General features: G+C 40.3%; 1 protein-coding gene across 1 annotated transcript in view; it reads left to right on the top strand.

Moving 5' to 3' along the window:
- The first annotated feature begins 433 nt into the window (after positions 1 to 433).
- The window catches only part of ADAMTS2 (ADAM metallopeptidase with thrombospondin type 1 motif 2), a 478,959-nt gene continuing 454,106 nt past the window's right edge, over positions 434 to 25,286 (top strand). Inside the window, exons 1-2 of the mRNA XM_074212594.1 lie at positions 434 to 666; positions 1,848 to 2,209. Coding sequence (XP_074068695.1) covers positions 564 to 666; positions 1,848 to 2,209 — 465 coding nt within the window. The 5' untranslated portion in view covers positions 434 to 563. The remainder of the gene's footprint in view (positions 667 to 1,847; positions 2,210 to 25,286) is intronic.

Raw genomic sequence — 25,286 nt, 5'->3', positions numbered from 1 at the left:
GCGCCTCGGGGGGGCCGGGAGCCGAAGTCTGCCTCTCCCTGAGGTCCCCCAGGCGCTCCTGCGGAGCCGGGGCAGCTCCCCCAAGGCCGGGGGGCGGCGGGTTCGGGGCCGGCCCCAGGCGAAGCTGGGCGGGCAGCCTTTCCGTCAATCAGCCTGACTTCAGCGCGCCCCGGCCCCTCGGCGTTACCCTCGAACCGCCTCCTGGTGTCTCTGCTTCGCCGCGGTTGCAGCGTGTGGGCTCGGGCGGGAGGGAGCGAGCCGGGGAGGGCAGGAGGGAGGCAGGGAAGGAGCCGCCGCGGACGGAACAGGCGCGCCGGGGAGAGGCGGCCGGGGCACCGCAGGCTGGGGCGTCCTCGGCTCCGCGCCTCCTCCCCCTCCTCCTCCTCCTCCTCCTCCTCCTCCTCCTCCCCACGCCGCGCCCCCCGCCTTCCCCCTCCCTCCGCCCCGCGCCCCGGGGGACTGCAGCTGCGGGCGGCTCCAGCTGCCCCAGATGTGGGCTGGGCGGCTCGCGGGCAACTTTAGCGCGGCTCCGCGTGCGGGGCTCGGGCTGCGGGTCGGCTGCCATGGATCTGCCGGCGGGAGCCGCTCGCCTCCTGCTCTGCTGGGCGCCGCTGCTGCTGCTGCCGCCCCTGCCCACGGGCGCCCTGAGCCGCTCCGGCCCCCGAGGTAGGTCCCGCTCCAGCCCGGACCCCGACCCCCCTGCCCCGCGCCGGGGGCACTTGGGCTAACTCCGCCGGCCCGGGGTGTGAGTTGGTCAACTTCGCGGCCAGGGCGCGCCCGGTCCTGGGACCCTGGCAGCCCTGGAAACGTCGCGGGTTGGGGGGACGTGGCGCCCTCAGTCTGGTGCCTCAGAGAGTAGGACCCGAGGCACGGAACCCGGACCCGGCCTCGGCCCATTTCTGCTCCCACCCGAAGCCCTTGTTGGAGACCTCAAGGGAAGGGGCCAGGAGGATGGGGAAAATGCTCCCTCCTCAGCCGGAGCCCCTCGACCGCAAACTCTGATCCAAGCATCAAGTTTCACTTAGTGCCTGTTCCTGGAAGGGCCAAACTCAGCTGCCAGCATGGGGCACCAAAATAGGGGGAGTGGTCTTTTCCCTCAAAGGGTTAAAGAACACTACCCCCAGATCTCTGGGGGCTCTCCTGGAGCTGCCCCAGTTGGCCAATGACACTCCCCTTCCTAACTGCCCAGGGCGCCTGCTATGCGTGGGAATCTCCAGCAGGAACCTCCCTGTGATTGGACCGTGTGTTTCCCAGGAAGAAACTGGGGAAGCCTAGCTAGGCTGGGGCCAGTTAGAGCATTTTATATTGTTGACCTGCTGTTGTTACGGGTTTCCCCTCCTGTGGCCTCTGAAAGTCCCCCCTCTCCCCCTTCTAATGCATTGTGAGCATTCGGTCTCTTCCATGGGTTTATGCATCACAGCCCAGTGGCTAACATTGGTGGGAACCCTTGGGATGTCTGCGGGTTAAGTGGTGTTCACCAAGGTAGTTGTGGATGGCAAGTATTCATGTTGCCTTCTTTTTTCTATCCTTGATCCATTTCTCCATTTGGGGAAAGTCTAGACTGTTAACTGTTCCCTGGTCTTTGATATTGCCACCTTCTACATTTAAACTTAAGGGAGAAGGAACATGGTCCAGAGAAAAGATCCCGTTCTTGGTTATTGAGAGACCTGAGACCAAATTCTAGTCCCTCAGCTTCTTTATGTGACTTGTTCAAATCACTTTCCCATCCCCCTCTAGGCCTCAGTTTCCTCATCTGTAAAAAAGAAGAGGTTGGAAAAGAGGTCTTTGGGATGATGGAGAATTAAGTTTAAATTTATATATGCTCTTCTTACCCCTTTTCTTTGCAGGTCCACTTTTGGGAAACATAGAGGAGTATAGACTTGTAATCCCAACCAGCACAGATGCAGAGGGCAAGTTCTTATCCCATTTAGTGTCTGGAGCTGGTAAAGGCCGATCCCGACGGGATGTTGGGGACTTGCCCAGGGAGGATGCCAACGAACAGATATTTTACAATGTCACTGTTTTTGGAAGAGACTTCCACTTCAGACTGCGGCGGAACTCCAGGCTTGTGGCTCCAGGTGCGACTGTTGAATGGCAGGAAGATTCCCAAGAGACTCGAATAGAGCCACTCTTGGGGAACTGCCTCTATGTGGGAGGCATCACTGGTCTGCCCAATGCTTCTGTCGCTATCAGTAACTGTGATGGGCTGGTGAGTCTCTTTCTCTTGTATGTGCATGCACTAAGAATCACAAATTCAATCCCTTCCCAGCAATGCAGTTGGAAGGAGCAAGAGTAGTTTTGGGTTGCAATTAGGTTCATTTGTTGTAGGAATGACTGGGGTCTAGAGAGTATGTCCTATGAGAATCAGTTTAAAAAGTGAGGTAATGCACCCCAGAGACTTAAGGGGACATGAAAGATGCTGACAAATATTTGAAGGAACATCATGGTTCAGGGGGATGCCTAAAAAGTTTCAGGGAGGCTGATTTTGGTTTAATTTAAAGCAAACCTTTCTACCATTCAAGGTTGCTTTGTTAGATGGTGAGTTCCTGGACATAGGAAGTATCCAAATGGGGGACTGGATACTCCCCCCCCCCCCAATCTGGGATAAAACAGAAGAGAATTGCTTGCATTGGGTGGGAGGCCAAAACTAGATTGACTTTAAGCTCAGATTCCATGTTTCTGCAATTGTAACAACTGACATTTGTACAGTGTTTATGATTTGTAACACATTTTACAGATAGTACCTCATTTGATAGGGTTGGTCCCTCTATTGGCTAGGTGTAGCTATCTCCACAAAGTTACCTTTGTCTTAGTAACCCCTCTACCCCCACCTCCCTGCATCCCCTAACCTCTCTTTGTTGGTTTGGTATCTTTCTCAAGATCACTGTGATTATAGCTCCTACTAGGGCAGAGACATTGTTTTTATTTCTTTGTATGCTATCTCCCTCCACCCTAACCTCCTACCCCCAACTTCTCAGTGTCTAACATATAGTGCTGGCTTAGAAGATACTTAAAGCTTTTCGCTCTGGTTATTTTCATCAGTCTTGTGATAGGGGTTAGGAGAGGGAGGAAGTTAGCTTCCTAGGGCTTGTTTTAGAAATTAGACTGGACAGCATCCATAGGATAGAAATTCCTAGTTTTTCCCTAGCTTCTGAGTCTCAGCACAGCCTCAGTATTGCATTGAGTCAAACTGTCAGACACTTGTTGGCATGCTATGCTCTGGCTTTTATCCCTTGGGGTCTGGAAATGCAGTTTGCTTTTATCCTTTTTGGCAGGGATGGAAGTGTATGCAAATACAGAAATTTACCCATTCCTTTCCCCAATACTTGTTTTTGTCTCCCTTCTATTCCTTCTGCCCCTTAAATGCAAAGCTATAGCCCCGAGGTTTAGGTTCTACAAATACTCAGTTTCCAATACTCATGGTTAAACATGAGGTGATGCTGCAGCCAGGACAGACTGACCTGGGTTTGGAAAATGAGATGAGATCAGAGGTTGGGGTGAAGTCCCAGTGCTTGTCTAGATCCAGAATGGGACATTTCTCTGAACCTGCATGGGTCCTCCTCAGAAGATGGGAGGAAAGAAAACCTAACACTTGCTGATCCTGCTCTGGACAGGGATGTTCTAGGAGGAGCGGCAGGCCTGAAACTGCAGATTGTGAGTTTGGAATGCGAGTCAAGTGGTCAGACTGTATCTGTTGGTGCCAGACATCTGAGGCAGGCGCACTGTGTGTTTAACACTAATTGCTACGTGGCACACATTTACTGGGTTTAGTTGAGAAAGGCGGTTTTTGTCATGAATGGCTGCTCAGCTCCCGTGATTCTCCTTCTCCATCGCAGGATTATGTTTCCACTAGAGATAATTGTTCCACACTTTTCTGTGCCTTGCTATTGAATAGAATTGACTGGCTCTGTGAATCTAAAGAAACTCTTCTTTGGCAGGTCTAGACAAACAAAGAATTGAGTTTATGAGATATAAACACTTCAGGGACCTATACCTTAATCTTTATGAAGATAATCAAAATGAAGCTGCTTTTCAGACTATTTCCAAGGACAATTCCCTTCTTACAAGTTATCATCAATAAAAATCCTTATACATTCTATGAACATTCCTCACTTTACAAAAAAGATCTGTTTCTGGAAAGTGAAAAGCAGGACCCAGAACTAGGCTAGTATTCAATAACAACTTGTTGATCTGAAAAAAAAGGCAAAAAAAAAACCCCCCCAACCAAACCAGAAAACCCTCCAACAAAGCATAAAGTTAATGTTGTTTTCATATGGACTTACATAACTGCATGAGAGGAGTTCTATTATTGTTTCTACTGATTTTTGGTGACACATGGACTCTTTGTACCTTCACTTTTTCTATTGAATAGACAGTTATCTGTGAACCAGCTCTCAAATGCACCACGGGAGCTTATATGTGAGGATTTGTTTCAAAGGTGAGTATCTTAAAGGGTGAATAATCACTCCCTGGTTTTGTTGTTCCTCCTCCTCTGATCCATTCTCTACCTAATTGCTAATGTCATATTCCTATATGTCTGACCATGTCACTCACTTGCACAAAAAGCTCCAGTGGCTCCCTATGGAGTTTAGAATAAAAATATCAACTTCTTTGTTATTTAAAGCTGTTTGCAATTTGGCTTCAGTTTAAATGAACACAGTAATCTAGTTTCTGATAAATCCAAACATTCCAGCTATGGGGCCAAGAACTATTTAACAAAAATTGTTTCAAAAACTGGAAATAGTCTGGTGGAAACTGGATATAAACCAACATTACATACTATATATGGAGATGAGTTCCAAATAGGAATAGATGTAAGGGTGACTTCATAAGCGAATTAGAAGAGCATGGAAGAAATTACCTGTCCAATCTATGGGTGGAGGATAGAGAGATTCACAGGAGGTAAAACTGAAAACTTTGATTACATAAAAATTAAAAAAATGCAGCTAAAATTAGAAGAGAAATAGGAAATTGGGGAAAACTTTATGTAGGAAATTTTTCTGATAAAGATCTCATTACCAAGAAATACACAAACCAAGTCAAATTTAGAAAAACAAGTCATTTCTCAATTGTTAAATGGTCGAAGGATACATATAGAATATTTTCAGGAAATATATTTATTAATCAATAACCACATTAAAAATGGTCTAAATCACTAATAATTGGAACAAACTTAAGTAACCCTGAGATTCTACTTCATACCTACAGTTTGGGTAAGTTGACAAATAAGGAAGACGACAAATGCTGGAAGGTCTGTAGGAAAACTAATGCATTGTGGATTGGCTAACCATTCCAGAAGGTAATTTAGAGCTTTTCCCAAAAAGCTTTTAAAACTGCGCATACTCTTTGACCCAGTGACCCATGACTAAATCTATGCTAAAATTAAACCAAAGATCTCAGAGAATGTAAAAAGGACTCATATAGATACAAGATTACCCATGGCAACTCTTTTTGTGGTGGCAAAGATTGAAGGGATGTCCATCAATTGAGGAATGGTTGAACAAGTTATGAATGTGATGGAATACTATGTTGCTGTAAGAAATGATGGTGGGGATGGTTTCAGAAAAATCCTGGAAGTCATGTTACCAATTGATGCAAAGTGATGTGAGCAGAACCAGGAGAACAAATTATACTATAAAAAGCAATATTGTAAGGATAACAAGGTTATCTAGATGGTGCATATATAGAGTGAATTCAGGAAGAATCATCTTCCTGAGTTTAATCTGGCCTTAAAACATTTACCAACTATATGACCTTGGCTGAGTCGCTTAATCTTGATTTCTTCAGTTTTCTCATTTGTGAAATGAATTGGAGAAAGAAATGGAAAACCATTCCAGTATCTTTGACTAAAAATATCCAAATGGAGTTACACAGAATCAGACAGCACTGAAACAACTGCACAACAATAAAGAGGAATTCTGATCAATTGGTTTCAGCCTATCTTTCCAGGTTTATGATATATCACTTCCTTTTTATGCATTTTGAATTCTAGTCAAACTGGTCTTGTTATTGCTCTGCCCACCTTCCATTTCCTACCTCCATGCTTTGCAGAGATGTTTGCAATGTAGTCACTCCTTATCTTTGTCTTTTGGAATAGCCTAACTTCTTTCAGAGCTTAACTTGTTCCATTTTTAAAAAATAGTGTTTTATTTTCCCCCAATTACATATAATGAAAATTTTTGAATTCATTTTCAGAAACTTTTGAGTTTCAAATTTTTCTCCCTCATTCCTTACCCTTCATTCTGAAAACTACAGTTTGATGTAGTTTATACATGTGCTATCATATAAAACATATTTTTATATTAGTCTCATTTGTAGAAGAAGAAACAGATCAAAAGGAAAAATAACCATGAGAAAGAATAAAGTAATTGAAAAAAATAAATTTTAATCTGCATTTAGTCTATCAGTTTTTTATCTGGATTTGGAAAGCATATTCTTTCTAAGTCCTTTGTACTTGTCTTAGATTATTGTGTTGCAAAGAAGAGCTAAATCATTCATAGTTGATCATCACACATTGTTGTTGATACTAGGTACATTGTTTTCCTGGTTCTGTTCACTTCACTTTGCATTAGTTCATACAAATCTTTCTGGGTTTTTCTGAAATTTGCTTGTTCATCCCTATGACTTTCTAATGAGATTTCTTTCTTGATTCTACAGTTGCTAGCACTTCTACTTCATTAATATTACATGTTGCTCCCTTAGATTGGATGTAATGTTCTCAAATGCCTTGAGAACAGGGATATTTATAATTTTTCTCTGTGTTATTAGAATCTAGTATGTTGATCTGGATGTATTATATTAGCTTGTGGGAACTCCTGAGAAGGAAAATCCATCAACAGTGCATATTTGCAACTACTCTTCAACTATTTAGCCTTAATTATCTGGTAGCTTGATGTTGTTCATTTTTTTTTTAGTTATGACTAACTCTTCATGATACCAGAGTGATTTGCTATTTCCTTCTCTAGCTCCTTTTACAGTTAAGGAAACGGAGGCAAACAGGATTAAGTAACTTGCCTAAGGTCAACACAGCTAGTGTCTTCCTGACTCCAAGTCTAGCACTTTATCTACTATGCCACCTTGTGTTCTATCTGAGGGCACTGAAAGATTAAATGATTAGTCCTAAGTCACACAACAAGCCTGTATTAGAAACCAATCTTAAATCCAGATTTTTCTCCACTGTATTACACTGCCATATGCCATCTGGTAAACACTAGTCACTTAATACATGTTTGTTGACTGATGTTCTGTTAGATTGGAAGTATGGATAAAACAGCTAGATGGTATAATGAGCAGAACAAGGCCCTGAAGTCTGGAGGACCTGAATTCAAATATGACAGTAAACACTTACCAGTTGTGTGACCTTGGGCAAGTCACTTAACCCTGATTGCCTTGCATCCAAATCATTTTGATTTATATCTGACCACTGGATCCAGATAGCTCTGGAGGAGAAAGTGAGGCTGGTGAATTAGCATAGCACTCCACCTCCCTCAAATTCAATTCATGGGCAAGTCATGACCTCACTGATGATATAGTCTTCTTTGAGAATGAAGGACAAGCATCATCATCAAGTAAAGGCAATGATTATGGTAAGAGACTGCATGAGAGGTGCCATAAGACATATTTTATTGTTAAAACAATTGATTAAAATGAACAAAGTTTACCTTTATTCCCTTTAATTGCATTCAGAATATAAATTTCTTATAAGTTTCAAAATCTCAGTGTAGTGGATGCTGCTAATTAAATATATGTTGTAATTCAGACTGACAAGGACTGAAATTCATATTTATACTTTCTATCCATTTATTAAATGATATGAGGTATTTAATAAATGTTTGTTGAGTTGAAAAATACTTAAATGACTAATTAATGTAGACACAATTGCTGAAATAATGTTTAGCCTACTTCAGAACAAAGGTTTTTAAGCACTCATATACATAAAGGATTGATTTAAATCACTGGATTCTGTTCCTGTGCTTGGTAACACTTTGTTAGCCTGGATGACATTATTTACAGAGCTGAAAATTTAAACCAAAGAATGCTATAGTTCTTTAAGAAGATTCTGTGATTCATACTTTGGATGATTTCAGACAGGTCTTTCCCAGTCAGGCTGAATCAGGGAGGACTGGATATGTTGAAAGCTGCAGATTTCAGTACTAGTCCTATCTGCTGGATGAAGTGATTCTGACTGAAAAGGGGTTGGTTAGAGGTAAAAAGGTATTTGTGAATTGGAACTCATTCTGGTGCAGAGAATGGACCTTGGTTTCTTCACTTCCAACACTAAGCCTCTAGGGGAAGCTGCTGAGAGCAAAGTAGGAGACTCAGGTCAGCAATTCTGAATATTTGAAAAGACTGGGGACCTTTTTTTCTGGCCAAGGGCCATTTGGATATTTGTACCATCATTCTTGGGTTATGTTTGGCTAAACATTTAATTAATTTACTCCTAAACAGCAACTAAATTTATTGAATTTGGAGTCCTGCCTATGGTTGCCTTGGCAACTCAGACCAATAGGGCCAGTGGGTCAGTGGTTCCTCACCCTTGTTAGAAACTAAAGTAAGCAGTGAGTGGGACAACTAGATGTCTGGATGTCAGCATAGGCTTCCCAGAATTGTATTCCATTCAATTCAATTTGGAGGTTACTGTTCAGGGTAAATAAAAAACATAGACCAATAATTCTGAACCTGTCTCAATTAGCAAAAGCAAACAAAGTCTCACTAAAATGGTTGATCCTTATAGAGACATTTTCTTTTATGCTTCTTCTTTAAAGGAAAGAGGATTCTTTTGGGCTGATCAATCCAGTCCTTTGAGGGATAGAAGCAATATCTATTAAAAGGAAAATTATCCTGAGTTTGAAATCAGGAGAAATTTGACTTTGAATCTTGACTCAGATTCTTAACTAGCTGTATGATCATGGGAAAAATCATTTTACCTTTTTCCAGACTCAGTTTCTATGTCTATAAAATAGGCACAATATTTGTATTATCTATATTGTAGGAGTATTTTGAGGGAAGGATAGGGATAGGTACTGGACCTGTGGTTTCATTGGTTCAGGAAGGTCCCACATGAGAACATTTCCTTCATTAATATAGGTCAGCCCCATAAGAAACTTGTCCAGTGTTTTAAGCAAAATGTGTTAATGGGCCTTGAATCTGTATACTCCTGGATTTGAAGAAGACTCTTACTACTATACCCTGCTGTGTCTCTGATAGGGAGAAAGCACTATCTAACTTTAAAATACAAAAGAAATATGAATTGTTATTATTATCATCAATAATCATTGTTACTTCTTTAAACATTTTTGTAAAAACAAATTTAAATGAAGCAGGTAAAACAAGGGACAAATATTGCCCAAACACCCTAGACTCTAATAAGGCAAATGCAAAAGAATGAATGAATATATTTAAAAAGCACTTATTAAGCTCTAAGAATATCCAAAGCACTGGACTAAGTGATGGGCATACAAATGGAAAGGTAAAGATAGCCCCTGTTCTCAAGGAACTCAAATAGAGGAGACGACACATAGACTTACATTTGCAAGTGAGATGGAAAAAACCCCTTGGTCCTTAGAGTAAAACAGCAAAGCAGATGGTAATGCATCTTTAATGTCATTTCCAGCAATAAAATCATACAATTTTTTGATGCTGAACCATTTAACAATGACAAAGACTTTTTGCAAGAGCTTTCTTTTCTGGGTCTTCAGGAGTTACAAATGAAGTAGCTGAAGTTGTTTCTCAACTGCATGTCCAAAAGGATTAGTTTTTGAGATGATTGTTTTGAGGGTTGGGTTTGAAAAAGGACCAATCATGGGGAGGGTACTGTCACTTCAAGGGCTCTTGTATTTACCATCTGCTAGTTGGCAATTGGTTTTGGTGATGGTGAGGAAGAAGTGTCCCTTCTCCACAGTAATTGCTCTTCTCAGCAAGTGCTGAGTGAGAGATGCTTCTATTCTCATGGCTCTTGAGTTATCTTCATTTGGGTCCCAATGGAAGTAGTCAGGTGGTGATTTGACTTGCCTGGTATGTGCCACCTTCTGTCTCTTAATTAAAAATTAAGTAAGTAGTTTTTCTTTTGTTCTATGTTCTCTCTTAAGCTTATCCAAAATTCTATCATATTTGGCTCTCGTCAATGCTTTTTCTAGGACAGGCTATTTCAAGTCCTCATTTCCTCTCACTTGGATTTTTCTTTTCTTTTCTTTTTTTTTGCAAGGCAATGGGGTTAAGTGGCTTGCCTAAGGCCACACTAGGTAATTATTAAGTGTCTGAGGCCGAATTTGAACTCAGGTACTCCTGACTCCAGGGCCGGTGCTCTATCCACTGCACCACCTAGCTGCCCTCGCCTGTATTGCTTTAATACCCTCCTTAATTGGTCTGTCTGCCTTAAATCTTTTCCTTTTCCTTTTAAAAGAATTTCCTTATCAGTCACATTGTGAAAGAAAACACACAGACAAATGAAATCAAAACCAAAAAACCCAAACCATGGGATAAATAAAGTAATAGTATCTTTGATTTGCGTTCATACTCCCTCAGTTCTTTCTCTGGGGGAGGTGTATAGCTTCAAGAATTTCATCAAGAATTCTTTGGAATTGTCTTGGATTACTTTGTTACTGAGGAGAGCTAAGTCTATCAAAGTAGATCTTTGCACATTGTTGCTGTTACTGTTTACAATGTTCTGTTTACTTCACTTTGTTTTAGTTCAAGTAAGTTTTTCCAGGTTTTTCTGTAACCATTCTTTCTGCTCATTTTTTGTAGCATAATAGTATTTCAATACAATCATATAATACAACTTTTTCATCTATTTCCCCAATGTTTGGGTATCCTCTCAATTTCCATTTTTTTTTGAAAAAGAGCAATGATGAATATTTTTGTACAAATAGGTCCTTTTACCTTTTAAAAAAATCTCTTTGGGATTTCATACATAAAGGTGGATCAAAGGGTATGCACAGTTTGGTAACCCTTTGAGCATAGTTCCAGATTGTTCTGCAGAGTGATTGGATTGGGGTGTCTAGGTGGCTAGAGCATGGGCCCTGGAGTCAGGAGTACCTGAGTTCAAATCCCGCCTCAGACACTTAATAATTACCTAGCTATGTGGCCTTGGGCAAGCCACTTAATCCCATTTACCTTGCAAAAAGAAAAAGAATGATTGGCTCAGCATCCTCTCCCTTCTCTCATTTTTAGCCACATAGCTGCCACTGTTCAAGTCTTACCATGTCACTATCCTACTCAATAACTCTTAATGGCTCACTAGTGCTCCTTGGATCTAGTCAAGTTAAAAAGAATTTGATAAGTTCTTACTATGTGATAGGCTCTGTGTGTGTGCAAAGAAAGACAAAACTACTTTTTTGCTCTCAAAGAACTTATATTCTAAAGGGGGAGACAGCATGGAAACAATTAGGTACATGATTTACACATAATTATCAGAAAGGAAAAGACACTATAGCAACTGAGGGGACTGGGAAAGGCTATTAATTTTTAGTAGAAAGTAGGATTTATGCTGAATCTTGAAGGAAATCAGATAGAGATGAGGAGGCAGAGCATTGTGGGCATGGTGGGGCAGAGGGAGAGACAGTCAGTGCAAAAGGATGGAGATGGGAGATGAGGCTTTTGAGAAACACCATGAAGTCCAATGGAGCCAAATAGTAGACTATACAGAGGAGCATAGAGATTGGAAAAGTAGGACAGGGACAGTTTATGATGAAGTTTAAATGTCAAACAGAGGAGTTTATATTTGATCTTGGAGGTATTAGGGAAGCCCTGGAACTCACTGAGCAGGGGTATGATTTAGAAAAGTCACCTTACTGCTGAGTGGAGATGGATTAGTGGAAGGGTAGATTTGAGGGAGAAATATCACAATACAATCTTCTGTCTAGCTTTGAAAGTCCTTCACAAACTGACCTCCTTCCTACATATCCAACATTATACTGTATTAGTCTTTTTTTACCCTACAATCCAACCAAATTGGATTTGCTGATCCTCTCACATAATACTCTTATTTCCCATCTCTGTGCCCATCCCTGGAATGCATTCTGACTTCACTTCTACTTCTTAGAATTTCTTGTTTCTTTCAAAAATCTATCCAAGAAACATCTTGTGTGAAATCTTTCCTGATCCCCCCAGGTGCTGGTAACCTAGCACAATATCTTGGGAGTTTTGTTATCTTGTTAAAGTAAAGGGATTAAGTTATCTCTCTAAGGCCATTTTAAATTCTGACAAGCTTTGATTCTGTACCCATGTCATAGATGAAAAAAACTGAGGACCAGAGAAGAGAAGTTCTGGATTCATTGATTAGACCTAGGAAGGACTTTAGAAATCCTAGATCAACCAATTCATTTTTACTGTTGAAGAAACTGAGGTACAGAGAGGTGAAATGACTTGCCTAAGATTTCACTGATAGTAAATGTCAGAAGCAAGATTGAAACCCAAGTCCTATGATTGTTACTTTAACACTTTCTACTGGATCACATTGTTTGCCCAAGGCCACATAGCAAGTTAGGGAGAAAATTGAAATTAGATTACATGTCTCTTGACCCCTAGACTGAACTCTCTTTTAATAGCCCAACCTGAAGGGTTACTGATGACCACAGAAGACAACTTGCTTCATTGGTTACCTCTAGGGAATCTGAATTCCAGCCAAAGATAGAGCCCTTCAAGTGTCAAGGATGTGCCTGTGGTTCATTCACAGTTATTGGTGTGACTGGGAATGTGTTAGTGACCTCGCCAGACAGAGCTGATGTCGCTTGGTCCAGGAAGGTCAGACCAAAAGAAATGAGTTTGTTTTCATATGGGTCTCTTGGAGTGCTGATCTAGGGCAGCATTATCAGCCCTCCTTCTAGCAACCACACAGAGAACAGAGAAGTGGGGGCAAGGTCATACCAATGCTCTGGGCTTTCCACTCTATAAAATAAGGGGTGATTGGGTTAGATGATCTCAAAAACTCTCTAGCTCTGACTTCTTATGTTCCTATGTTTCTATGTTCCAGCTTGACTAATTCTGTGTTTTGTGTTCTAAAGTCCCTTCCAACTTTGATATTCTATATTCATATTGGTTATAAGCACTTAATAAACTACTATGTACAAGATATTATAGTAGTTGTTGTGAAGTGCATTTATTGTTATCCTTGTGGCAAATGACAATTCTAGTACTGGTGTTTTAATTTAGAGAGACCCTGACTAGCCTAGGATGGTGATGGTAGGTAAGCTATTGAAAGTCTCAGCTTTCCTGCCTGGTGGTTTTTAATCTGATACACATACTTAAATTTTTGTTTTCCTATATTTATAACAAGTAATGATATTTCACCATCATTTTCTCAAAGGTTAGCAATGGAAAGAATTACCTTTTAGAATTTAGAATTTAGAATTACCAACGCTTTGCGACTCTATTTAGGGTTTTCTTGGTAAAAATACTTGAGTAGTTTGCCATTTTCTTCTTCAACTCATTTTACAAATGAGGAAACTGAGGCAAACAAGGTTAAGTGACTTCCCCAGGGTCGCTCTGGTAATTGTCTGAAACTGGATTTAAACTCAGGAAGATGTGTCTTTCTGACTTCAGACCTGTTCTTTATCCACTGTGCCACTTAGCTTGCCCTTGGAGAGAAGTACAGCAATGCCAATGTCTCTCATTGGCTAAAAGTTGGGCATTCTAATTGGTCTCTACTGAATATCTCTCCCTATTCCACTCTATCCTCCCAGCTCAAATTCATGCATGTCAATCCTATATTCAATAAACTTATCTCTAGGATGAAATACCAACTCCCATGTTTGACATTTAAAGCCCTTCACATTCTGGTTCTAACTTAGCATTCTAGCCTTATTACACACTAATTGCCTTCATTCTACAGCCCAGGCAAATTGACCTTCTGAACTATATGTCCTACATGATACTTGATTTCCTGACACCATGCTTTTGCAAAACCTGCCCCCACCTTTCCTCCAAGATAACTTGCTCTTCCTTTCCACAACTTAGAATCTTTTATTTCCTTCAAGACATAGCTCAAATTTCTGCATAAAACTTTTTCTAACACACACTCCTAATTGTTAGTGACTTTTCTTATCAAGGAAGACCTTGTATCCATTATCTACAAGATATGTAAATATTGTCTCTCTCCTGATGGAATGAATCTATGTCCTTCAAATGTGTGGAATGTTTCATTTTTGTCTTTGTATTCCCAGCTCCAAGCACAGCACCTAACATATAGTAGGTATTCAATAAAGGTTTACTTGTATGATCCATGGATTCTAAGACTTATTGTTTTAGTTAACGAAGGGCCTCCTGATGACTTAAATGTCCCCTAATGCATCTTGAGGTTACCTATTCCACAGTTTGAATTTCTCTCCATCACCAATTCACTCTTCTGTCATCTTGGGTTCATACTCCACATATCCTTATTATGAATTCACAGGATGAGAGAGAGCAACCAGAGAAGTTTATGTAGTTGTAGGCTACATCAAGGGAGGTGTGATGTCCACAGCTAAACAGGTAAGGTTTCTAATTTCCTCTGCTTTTTTCACATCCAAATGGAGTTTTGTTTTTGGTTCTGAGTACCACATAGGAAGGACTTTGACAAGCTTCATTGGGTCCAGATGAAGGTAAACAAAGTTTGCAAGGAGACTGAAGACTATGCCATATGAGATTAATTTGAAAAAGGAAAACAAAACCGGGAAAAGGGAATACTTGGGAGTAATGATAGTTGTCTTCAAATATCTAAAATAGTTGTGGAGAACTTCCATTCCTGGGTCATATAAGGGCCTTGAAATCATGTGGTCTAGTGCTGCCATGGTAACTGCAGGCAGGATTCAAATTAGGAGTGAGTTAATTAGATTAATTTTGTTTTTGTTTTTGTAAGGCAATGGGGTTAAGTGACTTGCCCAAGGTCACACAGCTAGGTAATTATTAAGTGTCTGAGGCCGGATTTGAACTCAGATCCTTTTTACTTCAGGGCCGGTGCTCTATTTACTGTGCCATCTAGCTACCCCTAGGCTAATTTTTGTTTTTTAGGGTTATTTTTTGCAAGGCAATTGGGATTAAGTGGCTTGTCTGAGGTCACACAGCTAGGTAATTAATTATTAAGTGTCTGAGGCTGGATTTGAACTCAGGTACTCCTGACTCCAGGGCTGGTGCTTTATCCACTGCACCACCTAGCTGGCCTTCTCTAGACTAATTTTTAAGTTTAAAAATTTTGTATGACCCAGAATGATGTTATAAATAAATATTAAAATGATCCTTGGCAGAAAAAAAGGTTCCCCTTCCCTGATCTAAAGGGCTGTTTCATGGAATATAATAACAAGAGTTAACATTTATTTAGTACTTTAAGTTTTGCAAAGACTTAAAAACAACAACTTTAGGAGACAGGAACTATTATTATCTCTGTTTTACAGTTGTGGAAACTAAAGCAAATAGAGGTTAAGTGACTTGCTCAGTGCTACATGCCTAGTAGGACATCACATTTGAACCCAGGTTTTCCTCACGCCAGGTCTGGTGCTCTAACCACAATGCTAACCAATTGCTCTGAATGGATATTCATTCAGAGATATTGCAATTTCCATTCAGGGAGAACTTAGTCTAATTGATTAAGTAAGATAATTTTTGGAAAACACAAAGATAATGCCCAGAATATAGTAAGTCCTATATAAATTTTGATTATTCTTATATTATTATTATATCTGAAGTTCCTTTCAGTTATAAGTTCCTCGTTTTGGGGCTTCTCACAATTCTTCCATTTCTGTCCTGAAATGTACTTAGTTAACTGTGGAATAAGAGAGGTAGGAGAGGCAGTGCTGAGTTACAATAGCTGTGATGGTACCCACCTAACATCCTGGTATATCCCTCTTTCCCTAGCTTGTACTTGAATAAATAAAGTGACCAACACCTGTTAACATGGCTACTGCATGTACAAGAGAATAAAGCCTGGTCTCTTTCATTGCCTTTTCTCTCCCTTCTTTCTAAGGAGGCTCTCTCTTTTGCCCAGGAGAATAAGGAAGAAAGATGTTCTTCAAGAAGAAAAAATGATTTTTTTCTCCTCACATATACAAGGAAGTGTCATAATTGTTGCTTGAACCCACAAAAATTACTTGCTTTCAGAAACACTAATTGGTTTGAAACTAATTAGATGGGGGGTTGGGTATCAGAGAGGAGGAGATTGAAACTTTCCCATTAGCTGTTTGTATAGCTATGGATGAGAACCTGGCTCTCTTTGGTGAGAGAGTTATAATGAGCAGGATTTATCTTGGCCCTTGACTAAACCTGGGGGTGGGGGTGGGGGTGGGGGAGGACATTTGCTAGGACCAGGTTAACACAGATGTGAAGGGTCAGCATCACTTCTGCAGTGACTGAGTGACTGCTAAGCTCACCAACCATCTGTAGGAGAATTCACAATATTATTTCTCCCATCTGACCTCAGGCAATTAATTGGTATCATTTGTCCCCAGATGGTTAATTGATGAGCATTGGGATTTTAAAAAGTGCATATGTCTCATGTTGTAACTGAAGAAAGACAGATTAATTGATTCTCAGTTAGTGATTGGAGAATGGAAAGATGAAACTGGATAACCCTTGTAGGATATGGAGAGGATTCCTGTTTTAATGGCAGATTACACTTCTAAAGTCTCTATGGCTCAGTCCTTAGCTCACTGTTAACCAGTCCTAGTTACATACTCTTGGCAACTTTCAGCACTCCAAGAGAATGCTTTTAAAGTTATAAATTGCAGTATAGTTGCAAGTCTGCATCATTAGAAATTTATACACTGAATTCTAATAAATTCTAAAAGGACCATTAATATCAAAAAAGACCATTAGATTGTAGGTTCCTTGAGGTCAGGGACTATTTTTTGCCTCTTTGTATTCTGATACTTGGCACAGTGTCTGGCACTTCTAACACCTCTCCCCTTGCATCATTACTAGCATCCCTGAAATCTTAGAATATCATACAATCAGAATCAACCCTGAACATCCTTGAAATCCTAGAATATCACAGAGTCAGAATCATAGAGTATTAGTACTAGAAGAAACCTGGCACAAAGTAGGTACTTAATAAGTGTTTGTTGAATTAAATAGGACCCCCTTCCCTCCCTCCCCATACTACTAGCTTCCCTTTCACCTTAGAATATAATGCAATCAAATTAGTCCTGAACATCCTGAAATACTAGAGTATCACAGAGTCAGAGTCATAGAATATTAGAACTGGAAAGTGACCCTAGGGAGAATCTTGTTCAGCTTTTTCATTTTACAGAGAAGGAAAGCAGTTTAGGGGAAATGACTTACCTAAGGTCCCACAGCTAGCTAATGGCAGGGCTAGACTTAAAACACAGATGTCTGAACTTTCAGTCTAGGGCTCTTTCTACTATTCATCTTTGCTGTGTAACTCCAACCCTGACCCAGACTACGAGGGCCAGTAGTGAGAGGGTGTAGATGAGTTTATGTGTCCTCCTCACTGCTGGGGGAGGGCCCTCTGTTTCAGACTTCCCATTCCACCAGTGGGGATATACTCTGAATCATGCTGTCTGGATATTTGTGCTGATCTGAGATCTGATTCCAGTGTCAATTCAGAATCATTGATTGGATAAAGTGGCTGTTGAATTCGGTCTGAGTTTGGTTAATGATGTCTGGACCAGGGTTGCTTTTTTTATTATTATTTCAATAATTTCAGGAGCTCATTTCTGCTTGGGGCTCCTGGTTCCTCTACGTCTTGAAGTGGAAGGCTTTCTATGTAAGAGTAAGTTGCACAGCCCTGAGATAGTCTTGTCTTCAGAAGAAAGACCTGTGTAGGAATCCCATAGTTGTAAGACCTCAGAGGATATCAATAGAATGTAAGCTCTTTAATGGCTGAGACTTTTATATTTTTTGTCTGTGTCTAGGGCCTTGCACAGTGTCTAACACATAGTAGCAATCTAACAAATGCTTGTTGATGGATTGAGCCACCTAGTCCCAACTTCTGTCTGAGTCGGAATCTTCCCCAGGGCATTTTATAATAGATGATCAGGTTTTGTTGGAAAGCTTCTCTCCAGGCTCTTCTCCCTCACAAGGCAGCCCACGTGATTTTGGGCAGGAGAAATATATTTCAGAGATATCTGGGTCCTGGGTTGGGAGGCCTTGCATCTCTTTAGTGCTTTCTGGTCCTGAAGCACTTCTGTTCCAAAGATGATTCTTCTATTTGAGAGGGATCAGTGTGTGAGAGGGACAACCTCTCAGTTTGAGGTTACAAAGCTCCCACACATCCTTTCTTTCCTAGGGACTGTGGGGGCACTCAAATTGGTGGGGATTTGTACTAATACTCTCTTGAGTTGGCCCTCTTGGATTTTGGTGCTCGAAGATGATTTACTGAGATGGAACAACAGTGGGGAGCAAGATGTTGATTAGAAGAGGGACAAGACAACTCCCCAAACTCTTGAATCTATAAAGAGCATTAAATCTTAGCCACATCAATGCCCTCCTATACTACCAAGGCTTCTTTAGAATGCTATTTACTGCACATGTTTCATATTAAATGTCAGCTGTCCACCGCGCCTACAGCGTTTCCATTAATATGGAAAAGTTATTGCAGAGGCTCGAGCACCCAGAGCAGTAAGAACTCTGAGGACTTTGGCTCTCCCATGAATTTAAATTGCATTATGTCTCTCCTACTTTCGGGGTCTTCAGAATGGGACTTGCAGCTTCAGATTGCAACCCCACTGGAATACACAAGCATTAGACATTCTGATTGGCTCCTTTCCTGAATACTAATCCCTGGAAGGACTGGGGACACCGTGCTGTCCTTTAGAGAGAGTTTTTACTCTTTCCCAGTGGTGGTGCAGGATGATGGGTAAGGGTCCTCTCTCTTGCTGAACAGTTTCCACTCTTTTGGCTTCTTATCAAATGCTAAGGGAAAGAATTTACTTTTTTTAGAGGGAATGTCTTTTCCTGAGGCTGGAAATGAGCGCATCAGCCCCCTGTGGCTATGGAATGGGAGAGTTTAGCACAGACAGTAGCTGCCTGATGATTTGCAGCCCTGCTGCAATTGGCACCTGGATAATGTATGGGATCCCATGAAGGCTAGGATGGGGACCTGTGGGGCAGCAGCATTTCACCAGTGCCTCTGGTAAGACCCAGAGGAAGGGATATTACTTTGTTTTGAGTGCCGCAATCTTGCAGTCTGGAGGGCAAGTTTTCCTAGCACACTGATTAGAGAACTTAGACAACTGTCACTAGGACCTGACCTCTTAATTCTTATTTTCAAGGATTTAAATTTTTATTACATTTTATTGCATTTTATTTTATTGAGAGAAAAATGCTCAGAGCAATGAAATAAATAGTGATTCCAAAAGTAACCTTCGGGTTTGGTGGGATAGAGCAAGCCTCATCTCTCAGTGTGGAAAGATAAAGCCGCTTGACAGCTTTTTGACTGCAAAGGAATTTTCAGGCATAATTAGTAAATTGACCAGCACCTGTAAAGTTCTAAAAATAAATTTCTGAAAACAAGGTAATTCCTTCATGGGGAGAAAAGGAAGTAGGTTGGAATACAGCGAGAACCAGGGATAACTGATAGCTTATCTATTCAATTAATATCTGAACAAAAGGTTAAAAAAATTCTCAAGCATATCTAATGGTCTATAAAGTTGGGAGTTTATGGGAAGACTAAAATCCCCCCATTATGAGAAGATATTTGATGAGTTGCAATCTGCAGATGTGAAGGGATTCTTCGCATTGATGAGGTATCAATGTAAAACATTCCTATATAGTTGATCAAGATGTCTAAAATTCCATGAGAAAATGAACACAAACTTGTATTTTGAAGACTTTAAAGTTTTGACATAAAAGGTGACAAACTATTTCCCAGGGAATTGGAGACCCTGTAAGTGGTGGAAAGAGACACAGAATGTCTATGATTTATTTACTAACAGTTTAGGTGAGCAGTTTTTTTTCTTTTACTAGTCTGCTAACTCTTTATCTCTTTTACTGTCTTCTCACCTTCTTACAGCCTACATCTATTGCCTTCCCGTCCTCCTCTACTCTCTACAATCCCTTCTTTCACTACCTCTCTAAATCCTCATTTAATTGACCTGAAATTGTTGAGGATATATTGCTGTCCTTTAGAGAGAAAGCTTTTACTCTTTCTCAGTTTTAGCACAGGATAGTGAGTGAGGGCCTTCTCTCCTGCTGGTCCAGGAAACATCGCTAGGTTTCCATTTCTTTGGTTTCTTACAGAAGGCTTCTTTCCCCACCTCTCTCTCTCCCTCATTGAATTGACCATAATACAAAATAGAATGATATTATTTATTATATTAATTGAATCAAGTTTTGATTTTCCTTTTTTAATTTACAAAGTTGTTGAGTTAAGCATTCTCTTTCTCTCTCTCTTTTGCGTGCCCGCACACACGTGCACACACACACACACACACACACACACACACACAAACTACACAAACACATACACAAAATTTGATGGTAGTAATTTTCCTTCCATCAAAGTATTCTTCCAATTCTTGATCATGGCATTGTGGAGGCCTATGATTATGTATGGAACAAATGCTCTAGAAAGTTCAAAACTGTTACTATCAATTCTTTAACTCTACTTTTTAAGATAAATGCAATTGTTGGAGACTGCTTGAGTGGAGACTTCAAAGGAGAGTTCTTAGATTTTAGGACACAAGACTGTATAGAGGAGATAGCTCTGTTGATAGGAAGGTAGATGCCATGGTTGGGGAAAAATAGGATTTTTAAGGAGAAAGGATTTCATCTGGTGTTTAGCTGTCAAGGAAAGGAAGAATTTTTACTTATTATTCATGCTAACCAGATATCAAGCTCAGTTATTTCTATAGCTAAAGGAGTACAAGTGCTCCTAGTGCTTTATAAGTCTTGGTACCCTGGAGGTAAGCTCCACTTGTTCTGCCTTTGTTGTAGCTCTGCATAGGTCTGTCCAAGTTGGAAAAAGCTTCAAATATGATGCCAGTAACAGATTGTGTATATGAGAATTTGCCAGGTCATGCATAGTAAAGCTTATTGGCTTGTGTTGATTTTTTTTTTGCACCATCCCATTTTTTTGAATTAGGGTAGCATGGTGGATGGGACATTGGATCTCATCAGGAAGACCTGAGTTCAATTCTATCCTCAGATACTTACTAACTTCATAACCCAAGGTAAGTTCCTTATCCTTTGTCTGCTAAATTTCCCCTTCTGTAAAATAGGGATAATAATACCACCTACCTCTTAGGGTTGTTGTAAGAATGAAATGAGATAATATTTATAAAGTTCTTTGCCAAGCCTAAGGCAACATATATATATATATATATATATATATATATATATATATATATATATGGAACTTTGGAGGTTTTTTGGGGGGGATAGATATAATACATCCATGAACTTGGAGAAAAATAAATTTAAAATATATATTTTTCTCCAAGTTCATGGATGTATTATATCTATCCCCCCCAAAAAACCTCCAAAGTTCCATATATATATATATATATATATATATATATATATATATATATATATATTTATTTATTTTATAATGGGCATATGTGTGAATATACATGTATTAATATGCATGCCCATAGGTATATATGAATAAATGCAAACTATTATTATAAACAATATAAAGGTGTATTGGGGTTGCAGTCTGTGTTAATGGGAAAGATAACCATACCAATAAACCACAGGTTTTTAGAGTGCTGAAACATTACAGATTTTAAGATTTCTTTTTGTTTTGTCCTTGGGATATTTTTCATTGAGTTGGTGACCCTCAACTGAAGAAGGATTTCCCACCATTGGCCTGGAAAATGGTTTATAATTTTGATTGAACGCAGTGCACTAGAGAGGGAAAAGTCTGGTGTAAGAGAACAGAGAATAGCTAGGGAGGGAATCAAAGCAGGCTCAGAAGCCCACTCCTCTTACTTGCTCCCTGTATGATCTTGGTCAGGTCTCTTCTTTCTAGGTTTCAGTTCCCGCCTTTGTAAAATGATGGGCTTCGATAAAGTGATCTCAAAGGTCTCTTTTAAATGTCTTGTTCAATTTTCCAAGATCCTTCCAGCTCTGACAATCTTAGATTTTCTGTGATTCTTCCTGGGGTGAGTTTTAGCTCACTTCCTTACTTTTAGACATACGCAGTGATGCAGAGGGTCTGGAAGCTGAGATCTGAATGTGTGTGTCTGCATACACATCTGGAGAGGTTGAAGGCTCTGACACTAAAGAAGCCCTTGTTGAAACATTCCAGCCAAAGCTTGGGCATGTTTTAGGCCATGGAGTGACTGCAGCGCCTTTTTCATTACAAGCAGATTTTGTTGTCCTGAGTTGGTGGTAGGGAGTTGGTGTGTGTGAGTGATTAAGATCAGTGCTATGTTTGCAGATGTACTCCATGTCTAAATCCTGGGCAGGAGATGTTTTCCTCAGACTTGGGCTGCATTTCGGCTTGGTTTGGGTGTCTCCTCTTTGCCTGTTGGATCACACCCTGTATCAAACTGTTGTTGGGTCAAGAAGAGAATTGCAGAGAATGCATTATTCTAGGGTTTGAATCCCATCTGGTAACTGACAGAGAACAGATGTAAACTGTACATGGACCCACTGGTGCAACTTCTTTCTCAGGGACTCAGTGTCTCCATTGTAAATAGTCATTTTGGAAAGATTATTACCAGTCTGTAAGAAGTGGCAAAGGGCTGAAAAATAGCATCTGTGTCCATTCTCCAAGTTCATAAGCAGACATATTTTTTTTTATAAAAAATGTGTTTTTTTCTTTTTTTAGTGACTTAAGCCAAAGAAGATTCTTTCCCTTGTTCTATCTCAGGAAATATAAAAAGATGCAGGTTCTTCTCAAACTTGGAGAGAAAGAAGAGAGGTTTAGGATTGAAAGTAATAGATAACCATAATCAGTAGATAATTTACCTGTCCTATAAACTCAAGCTGCTTTTGAAACTCTCTCTCTCTCTTCTTCCCTCTCTTCCCTACCACCACAGTCCTAGGGTCCTTGGGTTTAGTGTATGATGAAGATGATAATATTCATAATTCTTCCTATTTAATCTATGGAACTTTAAGATTTGAAAAGCTAGATGATACAGAGGATAAAGTTCAAATCCAGCTTCAGACATTTACCTGGCAGTGTGTAATCCTATTTGCCTCAGTTTCCTTATCTGTAAAATGAGCTAGAGAAAGAAATGACAAACCACTCATTATGTTTGTTAAGAAAAGCCCAAATGGGGGCGGCTAGGTGGCGCCCTGGAATCAGGAGTAGCTGAGTTCAAATCCGGCCTCAAACATTTAATAATTACCTAGCTGTGTGGCCTTGGGCAAGCCACTTAACCCCATTGCCTTAAAAAAAAAGAAAATAAAAAAAGAAAACACCAAAAGGGGTCATGAAGAGTTGAACATTACTGAAATGACTGAATAACAATAATAACACTTTAAGATTTACAACATGCTTTTCTTACAATACCACCACTAATTAACAATAAAGATGATGATGATGATGATGATGATGATGATGATGATGATGATAATTACTTGTGGTATAGTAGAAAGCATACTGGAATGATCTTTAAGAGACCCAGGTACTAGTACTGGTTCTACTCCAATGAGTTGTATAAAGTGGGGATTGACAGAATGATCTCCAAGGTCCCTTGATAGTCTTTCTGATATTCTCAAGTCCTTGCTTTTTTGTAAGGTGTGTAGAAACTTCTGCTATTGCAAACTTCTATCATTTTATCAGGAGAGCCCTTGTGACTAGGAGTGGAGCATGGGTTCAGACACTGTGAAAGGCTGCCAGATCTGTTCTATTGCAGGGAGAATCTGTTGTCCTGGGGAAGACCTGTGTGCCTCTATAAACATTTATAGCAAAGTGTATTCCAAAGAACTAGAGGAACATTGAGAATGACTAGATTTTGATTGGTTGGATTTTGATTGGTAGAAATGACAGGGAACAGCATCCTAGGTCTTGAAAATTGTGAGCACAACTTTAAGATGTGGGACATACTCGTTCTGAGTTCCCAGGCTTCCTTAGGGAGTTGCTTTGGATCTTGACTCAAGACCCTACCTTAACCTGAATCCCTGCCTCTAGGTGACACCTCTAATATAATAGGTTCATTGAATATGTAACGAGAGATAGAGCCTAAAAGACAGGCCAGAACCTTAGAATGGGGGTGCCTTGGATGCCTTTTTGGGAGTTTGGTTTTATTTTGTAGGAAGTGAAGGACCATTGCAGGGATTTGAGCATGGCAGAGAGGGGATCAACTCGGCATTGGAAGGACTGATTTGTATTATAGGAGAGGATGAAAAATGACTCCAGAGATATGGCTACTGCAGTAGTTTAGGCAAGAGATGATGAGAGCTTGAATGACAACTGGGGCCATGGGAATGGAGAGGGAAATGATGGGTGTAAGAAATGGGATAGTAACCCATAGAAAACATCTTGTTAGGTGGAACTGTCTATTTGGTCAGGTCCCAAAAGAGCCATGGGAGGGAATCTTGAAGTCAGATGTTGTCCTTCTTGGCTAAGCAGGACCTGACTTGAAGGGAATAGATTCACCTGTCATGCTTCATAGAATAAGCTTCTCTATATGCATTCTTTTACTTATTTTGCTCTTCTGGGCATATTTGCATCTGTGACCCAGGCTCATGGGTCATCATGAGCTCCTTTATTGGACTAGCTGATCTCATGGAAGTTCAGAATATTCTTTCTGTGATGAATTACCTGCCTGGGAATATATGAAAAACATTTCCTGATGTCTGATATTTGACCTTCTATGTACTTTGTATCTTGTAGCCCCAGACACATTATGGGACCTCAAGGTTGTGGGGGCACTGGCTTCCAACATTAGGAGGACTGATCATCCCTAGGAATGAGATTTATACTTAATGGTTTCATGATCACTTTTAGATGGTCTAAGCATAGCAGAGCAGATTACTGAACAAATAAAAAAAACTATGCTAGGTACTGATAGAAGATGGAAATACTGAAAGAACTACAGTTCCTACCCTCAAGAGTTTTTTCTTTTTTAAAGAAGGAAAGACAACACTTTAAAAAGAGTGGTGCTAAGGAGGGGTATTTTAGTCCAAAAAGTCACAGGGAAGGTTGGTGAATATAGGATATTAGAACAAAGATTGACATGTCTTTTCTAGGAATGGTAGTGTTGATTTTATTGCTATTTTAGAAGTAGAGTTGGAATGAGAGGCGGGGGGAGAGATATGAGAGTATCCCAGGAAGATGGAGGGGTAACAGTATATGGAAGGTCTGAATTGGGTCTTGAAGTGTGAGTACCCATCAATCAGAAGCCCAAAATTCTAGAATAGGAATAGGCAATTGAGGTAAGAGCACAGGGACCTCCATG

The sequence above is a fragment of the Macrotis lagotis genome, chromosome 1 (assembly GCF_037893015.1).
Source record: "Macrotis lagotis isolate mMagLag1 chromosome 1, bilby.v1.9.chrom.fasta, whole genome shotgun sequence".
Taxonomy (NCBI): domain Eukaryota; kingdom Metazoa; phylum Chordata; class Mammalia; order Peramelemorphia; family Peramelidae; genus Macrotis; species Macrotis lagotis.
The sequence above is the reverse complement of the archived record's forward strand: the minus strand, read 5'-3'. Positions and strand labels throughout refer to the sequence as shown.